Source organism: Bos indicus x Bos taurus, chromosome 9 (genome assembly GCF_003369695.1).
Source record: "Bos indicus x Bos taurus breed Angus x Brahman F1 hybrid chromosome 9, Bos_hybrid_MaternalHap_v2.0, whole genome shotgun sequence".
NCBI lineage: Eukaryota > Metazoa > Chordata > Mammalia > Artiodactyla > Bovidae > Bos > Bos indicus x Bos taurus.
In genome coordinates, this window is record NC_040084.1 from 76,256,819 (window position 1) to 76,274,849 (window position 18,031).

At 38.9% G+C, this 18,031-nt stretch overlaps 1 protein-coding gene across 7 annotated transcripts in view; it reads right to left on the reverse strand.

Moving 5' to 3' along the window:
- NHSL1 (NHS like 1) overlaps positions 1–18,031 on the reverse strand; it is a 257,453-nt gene that overhangs the window by 11,353 nt on the left and 228,069 nt on the right. For 4 of the 7 annotated variants that reach the window (XM_027551683.1, XM_027551688.1, XM_027551687.1 and 1 more), the window contains exons 4-5: positions 11,650–11,842; positions 7,390–7,521 (exon numbers count right to left, since the gene is read on the reverse strand). In XM_027551683.1, the coding sequence (XP_027407484.1) occupies positions 7,390–7,521; positions 11,650–11,842 (325 nt within the window). The remainder of the gene's footprint in view (positions 1–7,389; positions 7,522–11,649; positions 11,843–18,031) is intronic. The other 3 variants (XM_027551685.1, XM_027551689.1, XM_027551684.1) reach the window with 1 other exon arrangement.

The window sequence follows — 18,031 nt, forward strand, 5'->3', positions numbered from 1 at the left end:
ATAAATTAAGTGCTGCATATGGAATTCTCAGGTACTCCCTTCAAGAACAAAGCTGAGGGTTCCTTGGAAGGTTTCCTTTTTACATAATCTCTTTTTGGTAAAGGTAAGACTCTCACCCATCCAGTGACTGTACAGAGCATCCATCTAGCAGTGACAGTCTTTCTCAAAGACAGATGAATGTGGCAGCTCAACAAAAGGGCTACAGAGGTATCATTTAGGAGGGATATCGGTATAAAACAGCGTTAATTACATTAATTTTTATGTCAGAAGGAAGTCCTAAGAAAAAGAAAAAAATGATTTACAGGCCCATCTGTGTTTCAAACATTTCATTATCCATCTTAAGCCATTATCATCTGTCTGTTAGTGACATTCAAAATTCAGTAGCAATCTGTTGTGTTCTGGGGAGGGAAAAAGCAGCAGGAACCGATCCAGTGAACATTTCCTCCAATTAGGATTATTCATTTCTTGGAGCTTTACAACCAAACAGAAAGAATAGTATGTTTAAAAGAAGAAGAAGAGGAAGAAGCAGCAGCAACAGCAGCACGAGGCAGGGTTTACAGTAAAGAGAGGGAGGGAAATGGATGAAAAAAATCCTTACACGTAGGTAAAGATCTCAAGCTACCTAGGAAAGAAGAGAAGCTTAAAATAAAATCATGAAGCCAAGAACTTACTCAAAGTGTATAGGGAAAAAAAAAAATCCATGCATAGCAATCATTAGGACCAATTAAATCTTGAAAAATAGTAGTGAAACCATAATTCTTTCTAGGTTGTTATTATCCAACAAGGGCCCACAAGCATCACTGTTCACCGTAAGGACACTGGTGATGATGGAATTCCCAAGATCTCCCTCCCTACCCCACTTATACTAGCCTTCATATTTGGACAGCATAGCCCATCCAAACAGCAAAGCACCAGGCTAAAATGGCGGCAGTGGTCTTGAATCAACTGCACAGGAGAAGCCACCCGGCAATGAAGGTTCCCAAGCGTAAAGCTATTTCCTTCACTGTGATGATGGAGAATCATTTTTGTGCTCGTATCTTTGGCAAAGAAAATCTATTCCCCCCACCCACCCTCTGCCAAGTACACATACTGCACACTTGCACTACACGTGTGCATGTGACGCTCTCCCTCAGGAAAAGGGGAAGTGGGCAAAAGGGTGGGAACAGAAGAAAAATCCACTTTAAGCAAAGAAAAACAAAAGGTGCAAATATTTGCAGTCTAGTATTTTAGAGTGTGTGCAATGCTAAGTCGCTTCAGTCATGTCCGACTCTTCATGACCCTATGGACTGTAGCCTGCCAGGCTCCTCTCTCCATGGGATTCTCCAGGCAAGAATACTGGAGGGGGCTGCTATGCCCTCTTCCAGGGGATCTTCCCAACCCAGGGATCGAACCCAGTTCTCTTACATCTCCTGCAATGGCAAGGGGCTTCTTTCCCACGAGCACCACCTGGGAAGTCCTTTTAGAAGCTGGAGGGTTGACTTGGAGGACTGGATCAGTTTGCACCAGTTCAATCCAAACATTCAGCACACCTTATTTCATTCTGATATGGATTTTCAGATCTTTTTCTTTCAAATTTGTATTAGCTTTTACATGAGGTCAGTGGTCAATTTTTAAATGTGTTTAAAGGTCATAAACAAAATCCTGATTCTTTCAGGTAACAATGTTGCATGTGAATTCTATGCTTCTGAAAATGGGACTATAGCCATTTCTTCACCACTTACAGTTCAAAACAATTTTTAAATCAAATGTTTTTCTAAAGACCTCTAAAATATATATACAAAACAACCCATATATTATTTATTATAGGGACCACTGAAATTCTATTCCTGAAACAGATACTTCAATATTTTCACAGTACAAAAAGTGTGACATTATTACAGGACACAGATGAATGCTATCTTAAGTAGCAAAAATTACAAAAATAGAACTACAAATATAGTCCACTCAGCTGCTGCTAAAAATCTTGATGAGATTTACCTGATTTTAATTTAAATAAATATGAAAGCTTAAATTATTTAAAATAATTACACATTTTTTTAACTTATAATACTATAAGATCTATCCAACTTTTAAAAAGACACATGTAATAAAAATAATGATAGAAATCTACAAGCTAGATTCAAGGCTTAATGTATGAATTTTTAAAAAAGTCTTGACAGGCCTAAAGTAATGCTCTCGATATCAACCAACAAAAATTATTCAGAAGGAGATTCCTTTAAATAAGTCCTTTTCTGCTTGGAGAGTAACATACTGGGATAAGTTCCAGGAAAACACAGACTATTCAGTAGCCAAACATAATTATATATGAACAAAATAATCTACAGTTCAGTTCAGTCCAGTTCAGTTGCTCAGTTGTGTCCGACTCTTTGCAACTCCATGAATTGCAGCACGTCAGACCTCCCTGTCCATCACCAACTCCCAGAGTTCACTCAGACTCACATCCATTGAGTCGGTGATGCCATCCAGCCATCTCATCCTCTATCATCCCCTTCTCCTCCTGCCCCCAATCCCTCCAAGCATCAGAGTCTTTTCCAATGAGTCAACTCTTTGCATGAGGTGGCCAAAGTATTGGAGTTTCAGCTTTAGCATCATTCCTTCCAAAGAACACCAAGGACTGATCTGCTTTATAGAATAGACTGGTTGGATCTCCTTGCAGTCCAAGGGACTCTCAAGAATCTTCTCCAACACCATAGTTCAAAAGCATCAATTCTTCAGGGCTCAGCCTTCTTCACAGTTCAACTCTCACATCCACACATGACCACTGGAAAAACGATACCCTTGACTAGATGGACCTTTGTTGGCAAAGTAATGTCTCTGCTTTTGAATATGCTATCTAGGTTGGTCATAACTTTCCTTCCAAGGAGCAAGCGTCTTTTAATTTCATGGCTGCAGTCACCATCTGCAGTGATTTTGGACCACCAAAAAATAAAGTCTGACACTGTTTCCACTGTTTCCCCATTTATTTCCCATGAAGTGGTGGGACCGGATGCCATGAACTTCGTTTTCTGAATGTTGAGCTTTAAGCCAACTTTCCCACTCTCCACTTTCACTTTCATCAACAGGCTTTTTAGTTCCTCTTCACTTTCTGCCATAAGGGTGGTGTCATCTGCATATCTGAGGTTATTGATATTTCTTATCTGTTTCTAAAAGATGGAATCTCATAACAGGTTGCTCAAATACAATTCCATATATGTTTAAGATGAGAGTAAAGAAAAAGACACTTTGTCCTTTTGTTTAAATGGAAGGCAACAAATCACATACCATAAACATGCTTTAAAGAGAAACTATCATACCTTGATTTTAAAACTTTATATGCTGACCAATCTCAAGAGTCCACCACAGATTTTTAAGTAGAAGCTGCATACAGTTAAGCACTATTAATTCTAATACTAGGAGCACCTCTGGTTAGATTTTAAAAGTGAAAGTCCCAGCAATTTAGGCAGTGTTTTGTGGACAGGCTGTATCTTTTCCAGTGAATATCTTTTTTTCAGATAATCATATCCTTTTAAAGTCTAATTTGACTCAGTCATTCTTCCCCATGCTTTATATCTAAGGAAGACTAATTCTTAAGAAGCGTCTACTTTTGATAATAATTAGTAAGATAGCACAAAGCTCTCAAATCAGAGGCCTTATAAGTACAAAATACTAGGAGAAAGGGCAAAGTCAACCCTTGCCCAAATGAATGAAGCAAAGGAAAGGTACAATCCAATTTTTTTTTGCTAAATGTGGGAAGATGCCCTGGAGAAGGGAAAGACTACTCACTCCAGTATTCTAGCCTAGAGAACTCCATAGACTGCATAGTCCAGGGGGCCACAGAGAGTCGGACACAACTGAGCAACTTTCACTTCACTTCACTTCACTGTATTCAAATATTCCTTTCCCTTCCTCTACCACGAGTCCTTCCAACTGGCCTATCTATAAAACTAGAGGGGTTGTCTAATTGTTTTAAAAAAAAACCCAGCTCTAACTTAGATACAGCTGTCTCAGCTGACCTCCAGCCCTGATCCAGGTCATGTCATCAACTGTGCAATGACACCAAAAGTTTCTCATGTGACAACGCTCACCACACAGGTGATGTGCGGGAAGCTTTTTTTGCTTCAGTATTAGTGGTGTTCCTGTTATGGGCAAAAGAGAAATGAATGAGGGCCTCAGAGACTCTATCACCAGTTTTAAAAATATTAAAATTACAGAAGGTGTGATTTACCTAGCTGATCAGCTACTTCTAGTAAGGTCAAAGAGGCAAATGAGTTACTGGCTCCATACTGATTGGCTGAGTTAAAAAAAAAAAAGTGTTAAAAGTTCATAACTTTGAGGCTCTAGAAATCAGATAGACAGATAGATAGATAGACAATTCATATTGAATATTTACGTGTATGTCTATCTTTATCTGGGCCAAACTATTCTTATACTCTGGGCACAAAGCCATCCAAAACCTACTCATTTTGACTGGAAAGTCACTTAAAATGTAGCCTACCCAGAAACATCAACCTTGTTATCTTACAAAGAGCTGTCTGTAAAGTTACTTTTTTAGGTTAAGGCATCTCCTAAAAGAGCAGTCAAATATAAATGTTACCTGAGTACTGTAAGAATTAGCCCATTAATATCTGCTAGACATACCAGTACACATTATTTTTTCTCAAATTAGTTGCCTGTCACCTAAAAGAGAAAGAAAAACGGTATAAAAGAATGGGATACAGGAGGCCTGGGCCACTAAAGGAGGTGATGTGAGGGCATGAACCAGAGGCAGCCTTCGTAAATCCTGTGGGTGCAATCTGGCCTCTGTTCATGATAAAACCCCCGTGTTATGAGGGAAGATGAGCACCCACTGTCATCTGGGCCACTGAAGCCACCTAGTCAGGTGAAAAGCATCACTGTTCATCCCTCTGTAGTTGCAGCCTGGAAGGCAGAGAACACATACTGTAGAACTGGACGGCAGTAAAGAGAGAAAATGCCAGGTAAACAAGAATAAGCCTTCCCTCCCTAAGACAAGGCATGTATGTGGGCCAGGGTGTCAGGAAAAAAGCACAAAGGAATGATGTCTGTGACACCCAGAAGCTGAAACTACCTCGACGTGCTATAACATATACTACCATTGCTAGGATAAACTCATTTTGCCTAAAACATTGATAGGAAAGTTCAGAAGTAATGATTTGGAGTTTTTAGAGTATAGCCCTCAATAGAAAATAAAAGTAAAAATATCAGTTCAGTTCAGTTGCTCAATTGTGTCTGACTCTTTGCAACCCCATGGAATGTAGCATGTCAGGCATCCCTGTCCATCATCAACTCCCGGAGTTTACTCAAACTCATGTCCATTGAGTGGGTGATGCCATTCTAACCATCTCATCCTCTCTTGTCCCCTTCTCCTCCTGTCTTCAATCTTTCCCAGCATCCGGGTCTTTTCAATGAGTCAGTTCTTTGCATCAGGTGACAAAGTATTGGAATTTCAGCTTTAGCATCAGTCCTTCCAATGAATATTCAGGACTGATCTTCTTTAGTATGGACTGGTTGGATTTCCTTGCAGTCCAAGAGACTTTCAAGAATCTTCTCAAACAGTACAGTTTAAAAGCATCAACTCTTGGGTGCTCAGCTTTCTTTATGATCCAATTGTCACATCCATACATGACTACTGGAGAAGGCAATGGAAACCCACTTCAGTACTCTTGCCTGGAAAATGCCATGGGCAGAGGAGCCTGGTGGGCTGCAATCCATGGGGTTGCGAAGAGTCGGACACGACTGAGCAACTTCACTTTCACTTTTCACTTTCATGCATTGTAGAAGGAAGTGGCAACCCACTCCAGTGTTCTTGCCTGGAGAATCCCAGGGAGAGGGGAGCCTGGTGGGCTGCCGCCTATGGGGTTGCACAGAGTCCGACACGACTGAAGTGACTTAGCAGCATACATGACTACATGGGAAAACCATAGCTTTGACTTGACAGACTTTTGTCGGCAAAGTAATATCTCTGCTTTTTAATATGTTGTCTAGGTTGGTCATAACTTTTCTTCCAAGGAGGAAGTGTCTTTTAATTTCATGGCTGCAGCCACCATCTGCAGTGATTTTGGAGCCCCCCAAAATAAAGTCTGTCACTGTTTCCACTGTTTCCCCATCTATTTGCCATGAAGTGATGGGACTAGATTCTATGATCTTAGTTTTCTGCATGTTGAATAATTATAAGCAAAGAAGTCCACAGGTTGACCAAAGAGAAAAAGGCAAGATTCAAGATAGGTAGTGTTAAGTTGGTACAATAAGTACAATAGCAGCTAATACGTATATATTAATAGTAGTGTGTGTGTGTGCACACTCAGTTGTGTCCAACTCTTTGCGACCCCATTACATTGTAGCCCACCAGGCTCCTCTGTCCATGGAGTTTTCCAGGCAAGAATACAGGAATGGTTTGCCATTTCCTGCTCCAGGGGATATTCCTGACTCAGGGGTTGAATGCTCATCTCCTACACTGGCAGGCAGATACCAGGTACCACGTGCTCTGCCTGTATAAATTCATTAACTCCTCAAACAGCCCTAAGAATTAGGTTCTATTAACATCAGCAACCACACTTTTTTTGAGTGAAAAAGTAGACTCAGAGAGGTGAAATAACCAGCTTGAGGCTGCCCAGCAAGTAAGTGGCAGAGACAGGATTCAAACTGAAGCAGCCTGGTACTGAAGTCCCTGCTGCCTCAGCAGACATTCCTGTTGGACCATGAAAAAACAGGTGAGGCAATGTATACAGAAAGAAAAGAAAACGTTATCCAAAGCATATATAAAGATAAGCAGGAACAAGATGGGTGAGTGAATAATGAAGTGAACCATCTTCTGCACCAGTCAAAAGGAACTTTTGGTTTCTGTTTTTCAACCACATGTTGAGAAATACCAAATCAAAAAGCTACGAATTTGTTTCACCAGAACTACCAGTAAGGCATTATCCAACACAAATGACTATTTTCAATTTTACTGGTATTTACTAATGATGTTGGATGAAAAAATGCCACCAATATTGTCAGTATAACTAATGAAGTCCATACGCACAATCTGAAGTCCTAGAATAAGTTTTTGGTTTCATGAAAACTTAAGCTCTAAATTGAAAGTGAATTTTACCGTGGGCGTGCCCACTGTTGAAGATACACAGAGATGATGACATAACTGTTTAATTTCTATCATCCCAGTCAATAGTTTTCATATAGCTCCTCTTCTTACCTTGTCATCAAAATTCAACAAATCACCTGCATGGGATGTTAAGATTTGTACCCAGTGCCTCGTTCAGGAAAGAAGCTGACCCTTTGGGGTACCAAAAGGCTATCAGAATGTATTGATTTCACAAAGACCACTGATAAGGTTAGGGTAGTAATGGTGAGTAGCAATGATGGGCAACAGAATACAGTTCTGATGAGCCATACCTAGCTCCTTCTGTATGCTGTCAGGGACTCCTGTAATAGTCTTTCTCCTTTTGACTTTCTTCGGTCGTCTTACCAGAGTGTCTGTGTAAATTAGAGACCGCCGAAGGCTGGCCTGGCGATCGAAATTCTCCCCTAATGCAGAGTAGTAGAACAAGCAAAGCAATGTTATTTTCAAGCAAGCCGACACCATGCACTTTCTTCCAGAAGCTTGTTGTAAAATGATAAGAAGGTATTAATAATGATGTTAGCCAGTCATACAATGATGAATGGATGCTGAAGGGCAAAAAAGGGAGGAAAGCACATTAGCATCATAAGGCTGTTTTCCAATTTCTGGGTGTATATCCATTCAAAGAAAGCACCTTGAGCTCATTTGCAAATGCAAACTGGTGAATAACTCTTCGGAGGAGTGATTTTGTGTTATTTAAAAAATGGGTTATTTTGGAAGTACTTCACAAAAGTCTTCGGTCACCAAAATCACGCTTCACATCAGCTGGAGATGAATTTATTTGCTTCATCTGGTCCTCACCAGAGACCAAAGTATTGTCTTGTCTGATGTGATGAAACAAATAACTTAATCAGGAATTCCTAGGTGACGACTTTTCTTCAGTCAAGGAGGCTCTTAATTTGAATAGACTGGTAATTGCTACGGTGTGAGACACAATGATAATGAAAAAGCCTTATAATGATAAAGTACTTTTATCACAATGAGACCCAGTAGCTCTGCGGTTTGTTAAAGCTAAACTGCTTCTCGCTGTTTCTTAATCACTTTTCAAAAGTTGATCTAAATTCATTACAGGTATGTTGAAATCAAACCCAGAATGCCACATCAAAGTTTTTTCTTTCTAGTGTGTAAGTTGTGTGATTATCACACCATGGAATAGCCTAAAATAGTAACATATCAACTACTGTTTGGTCTGCTTTAAATTACTTGACATTTGAAGAGAAGTTTTATAGCATTGACCTTATTAAATAGTTCTTCTCCTCAAAAAGAGATTTAAAAAATACATATGTACACATACAAAATATATACTTCCATATTATAAGAAAAGTTTAAAAATTATTCACTCTTTTTAACAACACCGACGCACATTCAAAAGTGGGTATGCTGTGAACAATGTATCTTCTATTTTAATAGGAATACATTGTGAACAGAACCAATATGGTTCTAATCAAAATAGAGAATAAAAGATCGGAATGGTCAAAACACATTTCACCTACAAAGCAACAAACTTAGATGAAGGCTTGTAAATTTGAAAATGCTCTCAACTTTGTTCCTAACGGAGAAAAAACAGAAATGATTTAGAGAAAACCCTGAAACACCAGAAGGCACCATCACTGTGATAAATGCATTACTACGTACAATAGCAAATACGGCCTATAAGAGGCCAGTCAGGACTTCACTGGTTCATTTGTTTTCTGTGGCAGAGGAAAAACATGTTCTTGGCTCAAATCATTAAGAATGGACAAAATATCAACAGACAGTTGCATTTAGTCTCCAGGTTTGCTTCCTACACAAAAAAACAAAGATGAACCACCCAAGCTCCAAGGAAATGAAAAAACAAACTGCGAGGATGAACGTCTAAGACATATACCACCACTGGTGCCAAACGCTCCGTCCTTCATTGTGACCTAAAAGGACTCCAGCCTTCATCGTGACCTAAAAGGACTGTCTCCTCTACTGGGCTAAACATTTCTGAAGGGCGGGGACACGATCATGCACCCTGGGATTGCCTGTGGCATTCAGCTCGATGCCTGACACAAAGTAGTTATTCAGTAAATGTCTACTGAATTGAGAGGGATTTAATTATTTCTTTTCATTGAAAAATGGCAGTAGTCCGTCAGGGTTACTACTTAGAAATCAATTTAGCTAGCTCAAACATCAGTCCAAAGGCAGTTTGTAAGAACTGCTTCAGCATGTTTACTCACTCTATTTATCTTTCAGGTGTAAGAGCTGCTATCCCACATGGCAGATTAAGCAACATACTCATATGCACATTTTATTTTAAACATTTTTCTTCTCTTCAACTCTTAGAACAGGATGAGTTCCCCCACAGGACACAGGCCTGTGACTAAAGGGAGAAAATCAATTTTCAAGCCAGCAGCTCATTGTACTAATGTCTTCTTCCTCTCTGCCTGGCAAGCATCTCTCTGCATTTGAAATAATATATTTATTGGCATTCTTTCCTCTGCTGAACTGTACTGAAAACCAAATAGAAGGTCAATGTTCACCCAAATAAATGAGCAGTGACAACGCCCTACAGGAAGCTACATTTTATCTTCTAGTGCTTTGGAAATGTATCATTTAAAGAGCCAGGAGTTGTATAATCTATGTCAATTCAACCACTAAAAGTAAACAAATTTAATGCTTCTTTATACCAGAATATCAGAAAAACTACTTCTTTATGAAATGTATGTGTGTATAGTAAACACACAGATCCAGAAAATGGATCAATAAATATGTCATTAGGCATCTGCCTTCTACATTTCTGAAAATGTTAATCACTCAAAAGTAAACTGCATTTTGTCCTAACTTGTATTGCTCATTTCTTTATTGTCATTCACCTCTCCTGTGTGGCATTTTCAAGGCCTCCTTTTAAACTTTATGTAATTCATATCCACTTACTCATCAGACAGGAGAGAATAAAGTTCAGAGGCTGACACTGTCTGCTGTTGTGCCAATGTATTTCACTGTAAATTATTCTTTATTCCTGAAAATCTATTCTGCTTTAAATTTCCTAATTTCACGATAATGCATTTTATCTGAATTCCATTAAGGATTGTTACATTTCATAGCACAATCTTACAATATTAATTCTGAGGCTTTTAATCAATCAAATAATGTAATGCATTTTCTCACAGAAAATACACAGCCATATAAACATTACACTTTGTTCTGAAATACAACTATATATAAAAATACTTTTAAAAGTATGATTTGGTGAATGTGAATCATACTTAGAAAAATCAATGCTATTTGCAAAGAGAATGGAATAAAAGGCCATGCTATTCCTGCAAGGCTTAAGTACAGTAAATGTGGGAAAATGTCCATGGAATTTAAAATAATTCACGTACTAATTAAATTTCTCTGGAATTCAAAACAGAGTTTTAAATGTAATTTTTAAACATCTTGTAAGGTTTAAAAAAATTCATCAATAACTATCACCAATGCCAGGGAAAAAAACTTTCTAACAATAGTCGAGAGCAGTAGCCTCAGAAACATAGCAAAGGTATGATGAGTTTTCATCCTAATTTTTTATGAAAACTTATCCTTATTGATCACCTGATTTTTTTAGGTTCTGGCCTTATAAGCCAGATTTTGTATGAGCTGATTATCAGTATGACTACTGGTAATGTTTTCTCTTGAACACAGTCTGATGTCTGAAGCTACCAACTCTTAACATGTCTATTTTGCATTTTTTACTCTCCCCAGATCAATGATCTATCTTCTCTGCAGGATATGGAAGTGACAGGGGAGGAAAATTTTGATACTTATTAACAGTTCTCTATGTTTGTGAAATACTGTCTTTGAGCTTTACATACCTTGTCACCTTAATTATCACAGATGATTAAAACCTGAATATAATACTCTGCAAGAACTTGAATTTCACATTTGGCAATTAATATTCATATGCCAGTCTAACATGTTCTAAATTTTTTATATTTAGAAAGAATGGATTTTTATTTGATGATTATAGAATTCAAATTATGGAAATGAAGATATAATTTTACTATCCTGTTAGATTTTTTTAAATGTATATTTCATATTTTTATTTCAAGTAATTTCCCCCTTTTTCTACTTGAGAAAACAAGAAGGTAAGAAAATCATTCAGAAATATTAAATGTGTTCTTTTTCACTTTTATAAATGAGTTAAAACAGCCTTTTAGAAAGTAAACCTAATTTTTTCTCACCCAAGATCACATTTAGAAGATATTTCCATATAGCCAAAATATTTTAAAAAGGCAATTCAATTAAAAGAATTGAATTGTGTGTAAAAATGCCACCCTTTAGCTGAATGGCTGGACCACTGAATTCTCTGACATCAACCTTTGGTGATACAGTCTACAAATCTAAAAGGAATAGATATTTGACATGCACACACATATACATTTTAGTATTCCCTTCATTCAACAAAGAGCAGGAAGTCAGACCACAGCTATCTACCTCTGTTGTATGAATGACATGCTAAGAGCATATACCAAACAAAGAGCCATAGTCATTCTTCCAGAATATTTGCAACCTGTCCACAGAGCAAAGCATACCAGTTATGTTAATAGGAACCACGTCAGCCTGGACTGTTTGGGCTTGCTGCCGCATCTTCTCTTCCGGTGTTGGCAAGGGAAGTGACTTGGTCCAGTTGGTTTGAGTATGAAGGTCAGAGCAGTCACTTGACGTTGGCGTCTTAGGTCTCCTGGTGGAAGTAAGTCTTTCCTCTTCTGATGAAGAGACAGAACACTGCAGGGGAAAAATTGAGAGGAAGCCATAGTGTGTAATTGCTGGCAGAAACATTTAAAAATACATTTAAAAAAAATTAAACTGATTTGAAGCAAGCCAAAAGAAAAAAAAAATTGGTCACATTTCGGAACAAGAAGCAATGGTTCACAAGGGAACCGCTCATCATCTTGCATGTAACTCATAATATACATGATTTGCTAAGGCCTTAGTCTCTAAGCCATGAGGACTGGAAAAAGGTTTTGCTGACCCACAAAATTTTTTAAGTTCTTCCTGTTTCTTTCTATATTTACTGTGATCAGAAAGCTTATGGATTTAGTTTAACATTAGAAGCTCAGAGAAACATCATGGGTTTGGCCATCAGTCTCTATTTTTATTAAAATTTCTTTTTGCTCCAAGTAATTTCTAGCTTCAATCTCAATTCCTTTAGGCTCTGATCTCAAGTTTGAAAATGATAGAGCTATTGTTGTTCAACTATCCATGCTCTTTGGAAATCATTTACATAGAAAAAGAAAAATCAACTGTGAAATTGTTAAATTATCAAAAGCTGACTGAAGCTCTGCTTGGAGCCTATCATAGCCCCATGAGGAAATTTCTAGCAGTGTCTGTTTTGATACACATTAACATCCTAAGACTGGACATGAAACAACAGACTGGTTCCAAATAGGAAAAGGAGTACAATATACAATATACAAGGCTGTATACTGTCACCCTGCTTATTTAACTTATACGCAGAGTACATCATGAGAAACCCTGGGCTGGAAGAAGCACAACCTAGAATTAAGATTATTGGGAGAAATATCAATAACCTCAGATATGCAGATGACACCACCCTTATGGCAGAAAGTGAAGAGGAACTAAAGAGCCTGTTGATGAAAGTGAAAGAGGAGGGTGAAAAAGTTGGCTTAAAGCTCAACATTCAGAAAATGCAGATCATGGAATCTGGTCCCATTACTTCATGGGAAATAGATGGGGAAACAGTGGAAACAGTGTCAGACTTTATTTTTGGGGGCTCCAAAATCACTGCAGATGGTGACTGCAGCCATGAAATTAAAAGACGCTTGCTCCTTGGAAGGAAAGTTATGACCAACTTAGACAGTATATTGAAAAGCAGAGATATTACTTTGCCAACAAAGGTCCATCTAGTCAAGGGTATGGTTTTTCCAGTGGTCATGTATGGATGTGAGAGTTGGACTGTGAAGAAAGCTGAGCACTGAAGAATTGATGCTTTTGAACTGTGGTGTTGGAGAAGACTCTTGAGAGTCCCTTGGACTGCAAGGAGATCCAACCAGTCCATTCTAAAGGAGATCAGTCCTGGGTGTTCATTGGAAGGACTGATGCTGAAGCTGAAACTCCAATACTTTGGCCACCTCATGTGAAGAGTTGACTCATTGGAAAAGATCCTGATTTGGGGAGGGATTGGGGGCAGGAGGAGAAGGGACGACAGAGGATGAGATGGCTGGATGACATCACCGACTCAATGGACATGAGTTTGAGTGAACTCCGGGAGTTGGTGATGGACAGGGAGGCCTGGCGTGCTGCGATTCATGGGGTCGCAAAGAGTCGGACACGATTGAACGACTGAACTGAACTGAATATCCTAACTGGGGAACCCTTTTCAATATCTTTCTTTCCTCACATCTTAAAAAGTGTAAGCAAGAAAGTTGTTTTGGCAAGCATTTCATGATGAACTTCACCGTGGCTCCAGCAGCTAGTTCTGTGACAAACGCCAAGAACTGAAAAAAATTGCCACAGGCTCATGCGTGCTAAGTTGCTTCAGTTGTGTCTGACTCTGTGACCCTAGGGGCTGTAGCCTGCCAGGCTCATCTGTCCATGGGGATTTTTTCAGGCAAGAATACTGGAATGGGTTGTCATGCCCTCCTCCAGGGGATCTCCTCAACCCAGGGACCAAACCTGCTTCTCTTATGTCTCCTGCATCGGAAGGCGGGTTCTTTACCACTAGGGCCACCCGGGAAGCCTACCACAGACTCAGGAACAACAACAAAAAAGGGTAATTGACTTTTGTTGAGAAATGGCAGTTTATAATCATAATAAACGCTTAAGAACTGCTCTTCAAGTTGAAAGCATTTAAACTACCACCTAAGGCATTAAGACAAATTTTACTTAAAAATGAATGAATGAATGAATAAATAAACATTCCCAAGGGAATACCTGTAAAACTAGCAGCCAAGTCAATTCAATACTCTCAACCACACTCCCCAAAGGGGCAATTGCTATCCTGACTTCTAACATTCAGCTTCATTTGCCTGTTTTTGGATTTTCTCTAAGGGAAATCATATTGTATATTCTCTTTTGTGACTTACTTCTGTCATTTAACACAGTATTTGTGAATATTTATCTATCTTTCAAAAGCATGTCTTGATACCTTTCTGGATCTAATGTAAGTTTCTAAGAGGACATTAGTAAGACATCTATAGAAATACATTAGTTAGATATCCTGAACAGAAGAACACTGCTCTGTTTACTGCTATTGAATTAGCCTTCCTGAAAAAAATCTGTGTTTATTCTACAACTAATAGCACTCCACATATCTGAAAAAGACTACTCTGCTGCTGCTGCTGCTGCTGCTGCTGCTGCTAAGTTGCTTCAATCGTGTCCAACTCTGTGCGACCCCACAGACGGCAGCCAACCAGGCTCCCCCGTCCCTGGGATTCTCCAGGCAAGAACACTGGAGTGGGTTGTCATTTCCTTCTCCAATGCATGAAAGTGAAAAGTGAAAGTGAAGTCGCTCAGTTGTGTCCAACTCTTCACGACCCCATGGACTGTGGCCCACCAGGCTCCTCCATCCATGGGATTTTCCAGGCAAGAGTACTGGAGTGGGGTGCCATTGCCTTCTCCGAAAGACTACTCTAGAGCTATGAAAATAGTGCGGTACGGGGATAGAGTCCTAAGCTAAGAATCCAAAGACCTGAGTCTATTTGCTTTATATTTTTCAGTCAAGGGATCCTGAAGTTGTTCCTAAACATTGAAGTTTCCTTTGCTGTAAAATAGGGCTGTACTCTCTACCATATCCCACTAAGGATACTTGTGAACCTAATGACATGATAGCTATGAAAAAGGCATTGTGGAAATAAATATATGTATATATATATGAATAGACATCTCAATATATGAGATTTTACATTATCAGTACATAATACATATAAAATGAAAACCTACTTTCTTTGCCACCTAAGGAAAATGTGAAATGTTTGTAATTAAAACTGACAAATAAATATACTCAATTTATTGTGCATGTTACTGACATCTTATTATGATACTAAATTGCATTTTATCAATTCATGTTTGATCCAACACTGGTTACAATGATCACATCTACTACAGATCCTTGAAAGGTAATTAAGGCTTCCCACATGGCTCAGTGGTAAAGAATTCGCCTGCTAATACAGGAGACAGAGGACACATGGGTTCGATTCCTGGGTTGGGAAGATCCCCTGGAGGAGGAAATGACAACCTTCAACCAAAGGAATGTTTGAAAGAATTAAATTAAGTCATGGAGATCAAATCAGTCAATCCTAAAGGAAATTAATCCTGAATATTCATTGGAAGGACTGGTGCTGAAGCTGAAACTCCAATACTTTGGTCACCTGATCCAAAGCGCCAACTCACTGGAAAAGACCCTGATACTGGGAAAGATTGAAGGCAGGAGGAGAAAGGGACAACAGAAAATGAGATGGTTAGATGGCATCACTGACGCAATGGACATGAGTTCAAGCAACCTTAAGGAGAGAGTGAAGGATAGGGAAGCCTGGCGTGCTGCAGTCCATGGGGTCTCAAAGGGTCAGACACAACTGAGCAACTGAACAACAAAGTCATACCAATGTAAATCAATTATGTCTACCCTTTATGCAGTTGTGACACTCAAAATAGGCTTGATATACAATACTTATTATCTACCCTCACACTGCAGGTACACAACACACACACAAATTAAAATTAATTTTGAGAATTTCATGACAGTTTGTGTAAAGTTCACATTAAGTGTCACATATCTGAAGTTGAATCTCAATTTAGTAAATTATGTTACTCTTTCTGATATATACACACACAGAAATAATTTTTCAGGCAACCTTGAAATATAGCATAGATAGCATAGACTTTAAAGGCCATGAGAAGCAAACTTAATAGGCAAACTTCAGCTTGATGGAAAATAAATAGCATGGCAACGCCCTACCGAGAGGGTTCCCTCTTCCATGAGGCGTCTGCCTGGGGAGATGGTGAAGCACTGTTTTATGGTCTGTATTCTGCTCAGTGGGACTCATCAGCCCTGGTAACCTACTTTTCTTTCAGTTGACTGAGACTGTCAGATTTGATAACTCTCACAATGAAACAGATCTTCAGTTCAGCCTCGTTGCCAGGGGATGATCACTAGGGATTGCTGCAGTATAACAACTGACAAAGATAATCTAGTTTATAAAGTACTCCCTTCCTTTGTGAGAAAATTTCCCAGACAAGCAGGGCACAGATAAAGTTATATGCAAATGCGACTGTTGCACAGTGCCACAATCTACTAAAGAAAAATAAGAAGCCAGGATGGCGCACCTTTCAGAATGATCTGACTCCCATTGCTCTCAATATTTATAAATACAGAGGGGCACAGGAAAAACCTCATCCATCTCACTGGCAGAACACATCACAATTACTCCATTAAGATGGATACTGGAATGCCATGGATTATTACCTTAGCCTCTTAACTCTGATCTTGTTAGCCACCCTCCCCTTCTTCCCATCCCTGCTTTAATAGTCTATTCCTGTGGAATAGTTCTATTCCACAGAAGCCTGAGGGATCCTTTCAAAACATGTCAGATCATGCTGCTCCTGTGCAATCTTACTAGAACCTACAAGACCCTACATGACCTGTGAACTGGCCCATTGCTATCTCTGACCTCAATTCCTACAATCCTATCCCTTCTTTATCCTACTCTAGCCACACCATCTTCCATCCAGTTCCTTGTACAAACCAAGCACGCTCCTGCCTCAGGGTCTTTGCACATGATGTTCCCACCATCTGAAATGCTCTTCCTTTAGACATCCTCATGGATAGCACCTTCTTATTCTTCAGGGGCTTAGTCAAGAGTCCCCTTCTTGTTGAGGTCTTACCTGCTAACCTGCCTAAAATTTCAACTCCGTCCTAAAATTTTATATCTCCCTGCTCTTCTTTCTTTTTTCCCTTTAGTACATATCACCAGTATACATATATTTTAGCTATTTATCTTGTTTGTCTCTCCCTTGAAAATGTAAGTTTCAGGAGGCCTTAAAGCAGAATTACATAGAGTGCAATTTCACAATTTTAGCTAAAAAGGAGTCACCATTTAGTGACTGATGTCTCAATACCTTGCCCTGGGTTAGAGGCTTTATAGAAATTGGCACCTCATTTAATCTTCATAGCATTAGCCTCGTTTTGTAAATACAGAAATGGAGTAAAGCAACTTTACTTGAGGAAAGTTGACAAGTGGGCAACAGATTAGAACCTACAGCTGGCCTCAAAGCTCTGCTGCTAAACAGTGTAAAATAACAACTTGATAATATTTGCAATAAATTACTATGTGTTTTCTAATCTAAAAATAAAAATATCCGTTTATATCTCTGAATAAGAAAAAGATCTTAAAAAAAAAAGAATCTATAGTAAAGTCAGCAGTGTGGTATAATGAATGGAACACTATAAGTATCAGCACACTGGCTCTGTCATTTACCAGCTGTATGTTTTGAGCAACTCAAGCTCCCTGTGTTAAGAACAGAATAATTTAAATAGCATCGCCATGCTTCATGTTAAGGGATCCCTTAGTACAGGGTGAATTTTATTTTATTTTTTTTAATATCGAGTTTAAAGTGGACTTGCTTTCAGAACTTAAATGCAGCTTGATTTATAAATGCAGTTTAATTGCTCAATAATGTTCATTAATATCTATCTGGAAGGAATGGAGAGTCACAAAAGAAATGTAAGAAACCATGATTTCTTGTGTCAAATTGCTTAATTTACAAAGGGAGATCACCTGCCATACCAGGAGTTGTTTTGTGAATTTTGAATACTGTTAAGTCCTGCATTTTAGAACTTTGAGGTCCTGTCTGGAAATCAGACAAGTTCCCACCAGATGGATGGTGAGGCCTGAAACATGGTCTCTTTGGCAGACTGCCAAGTTATCAAAAAGTGGGCTTAACTAAAAAGCACAT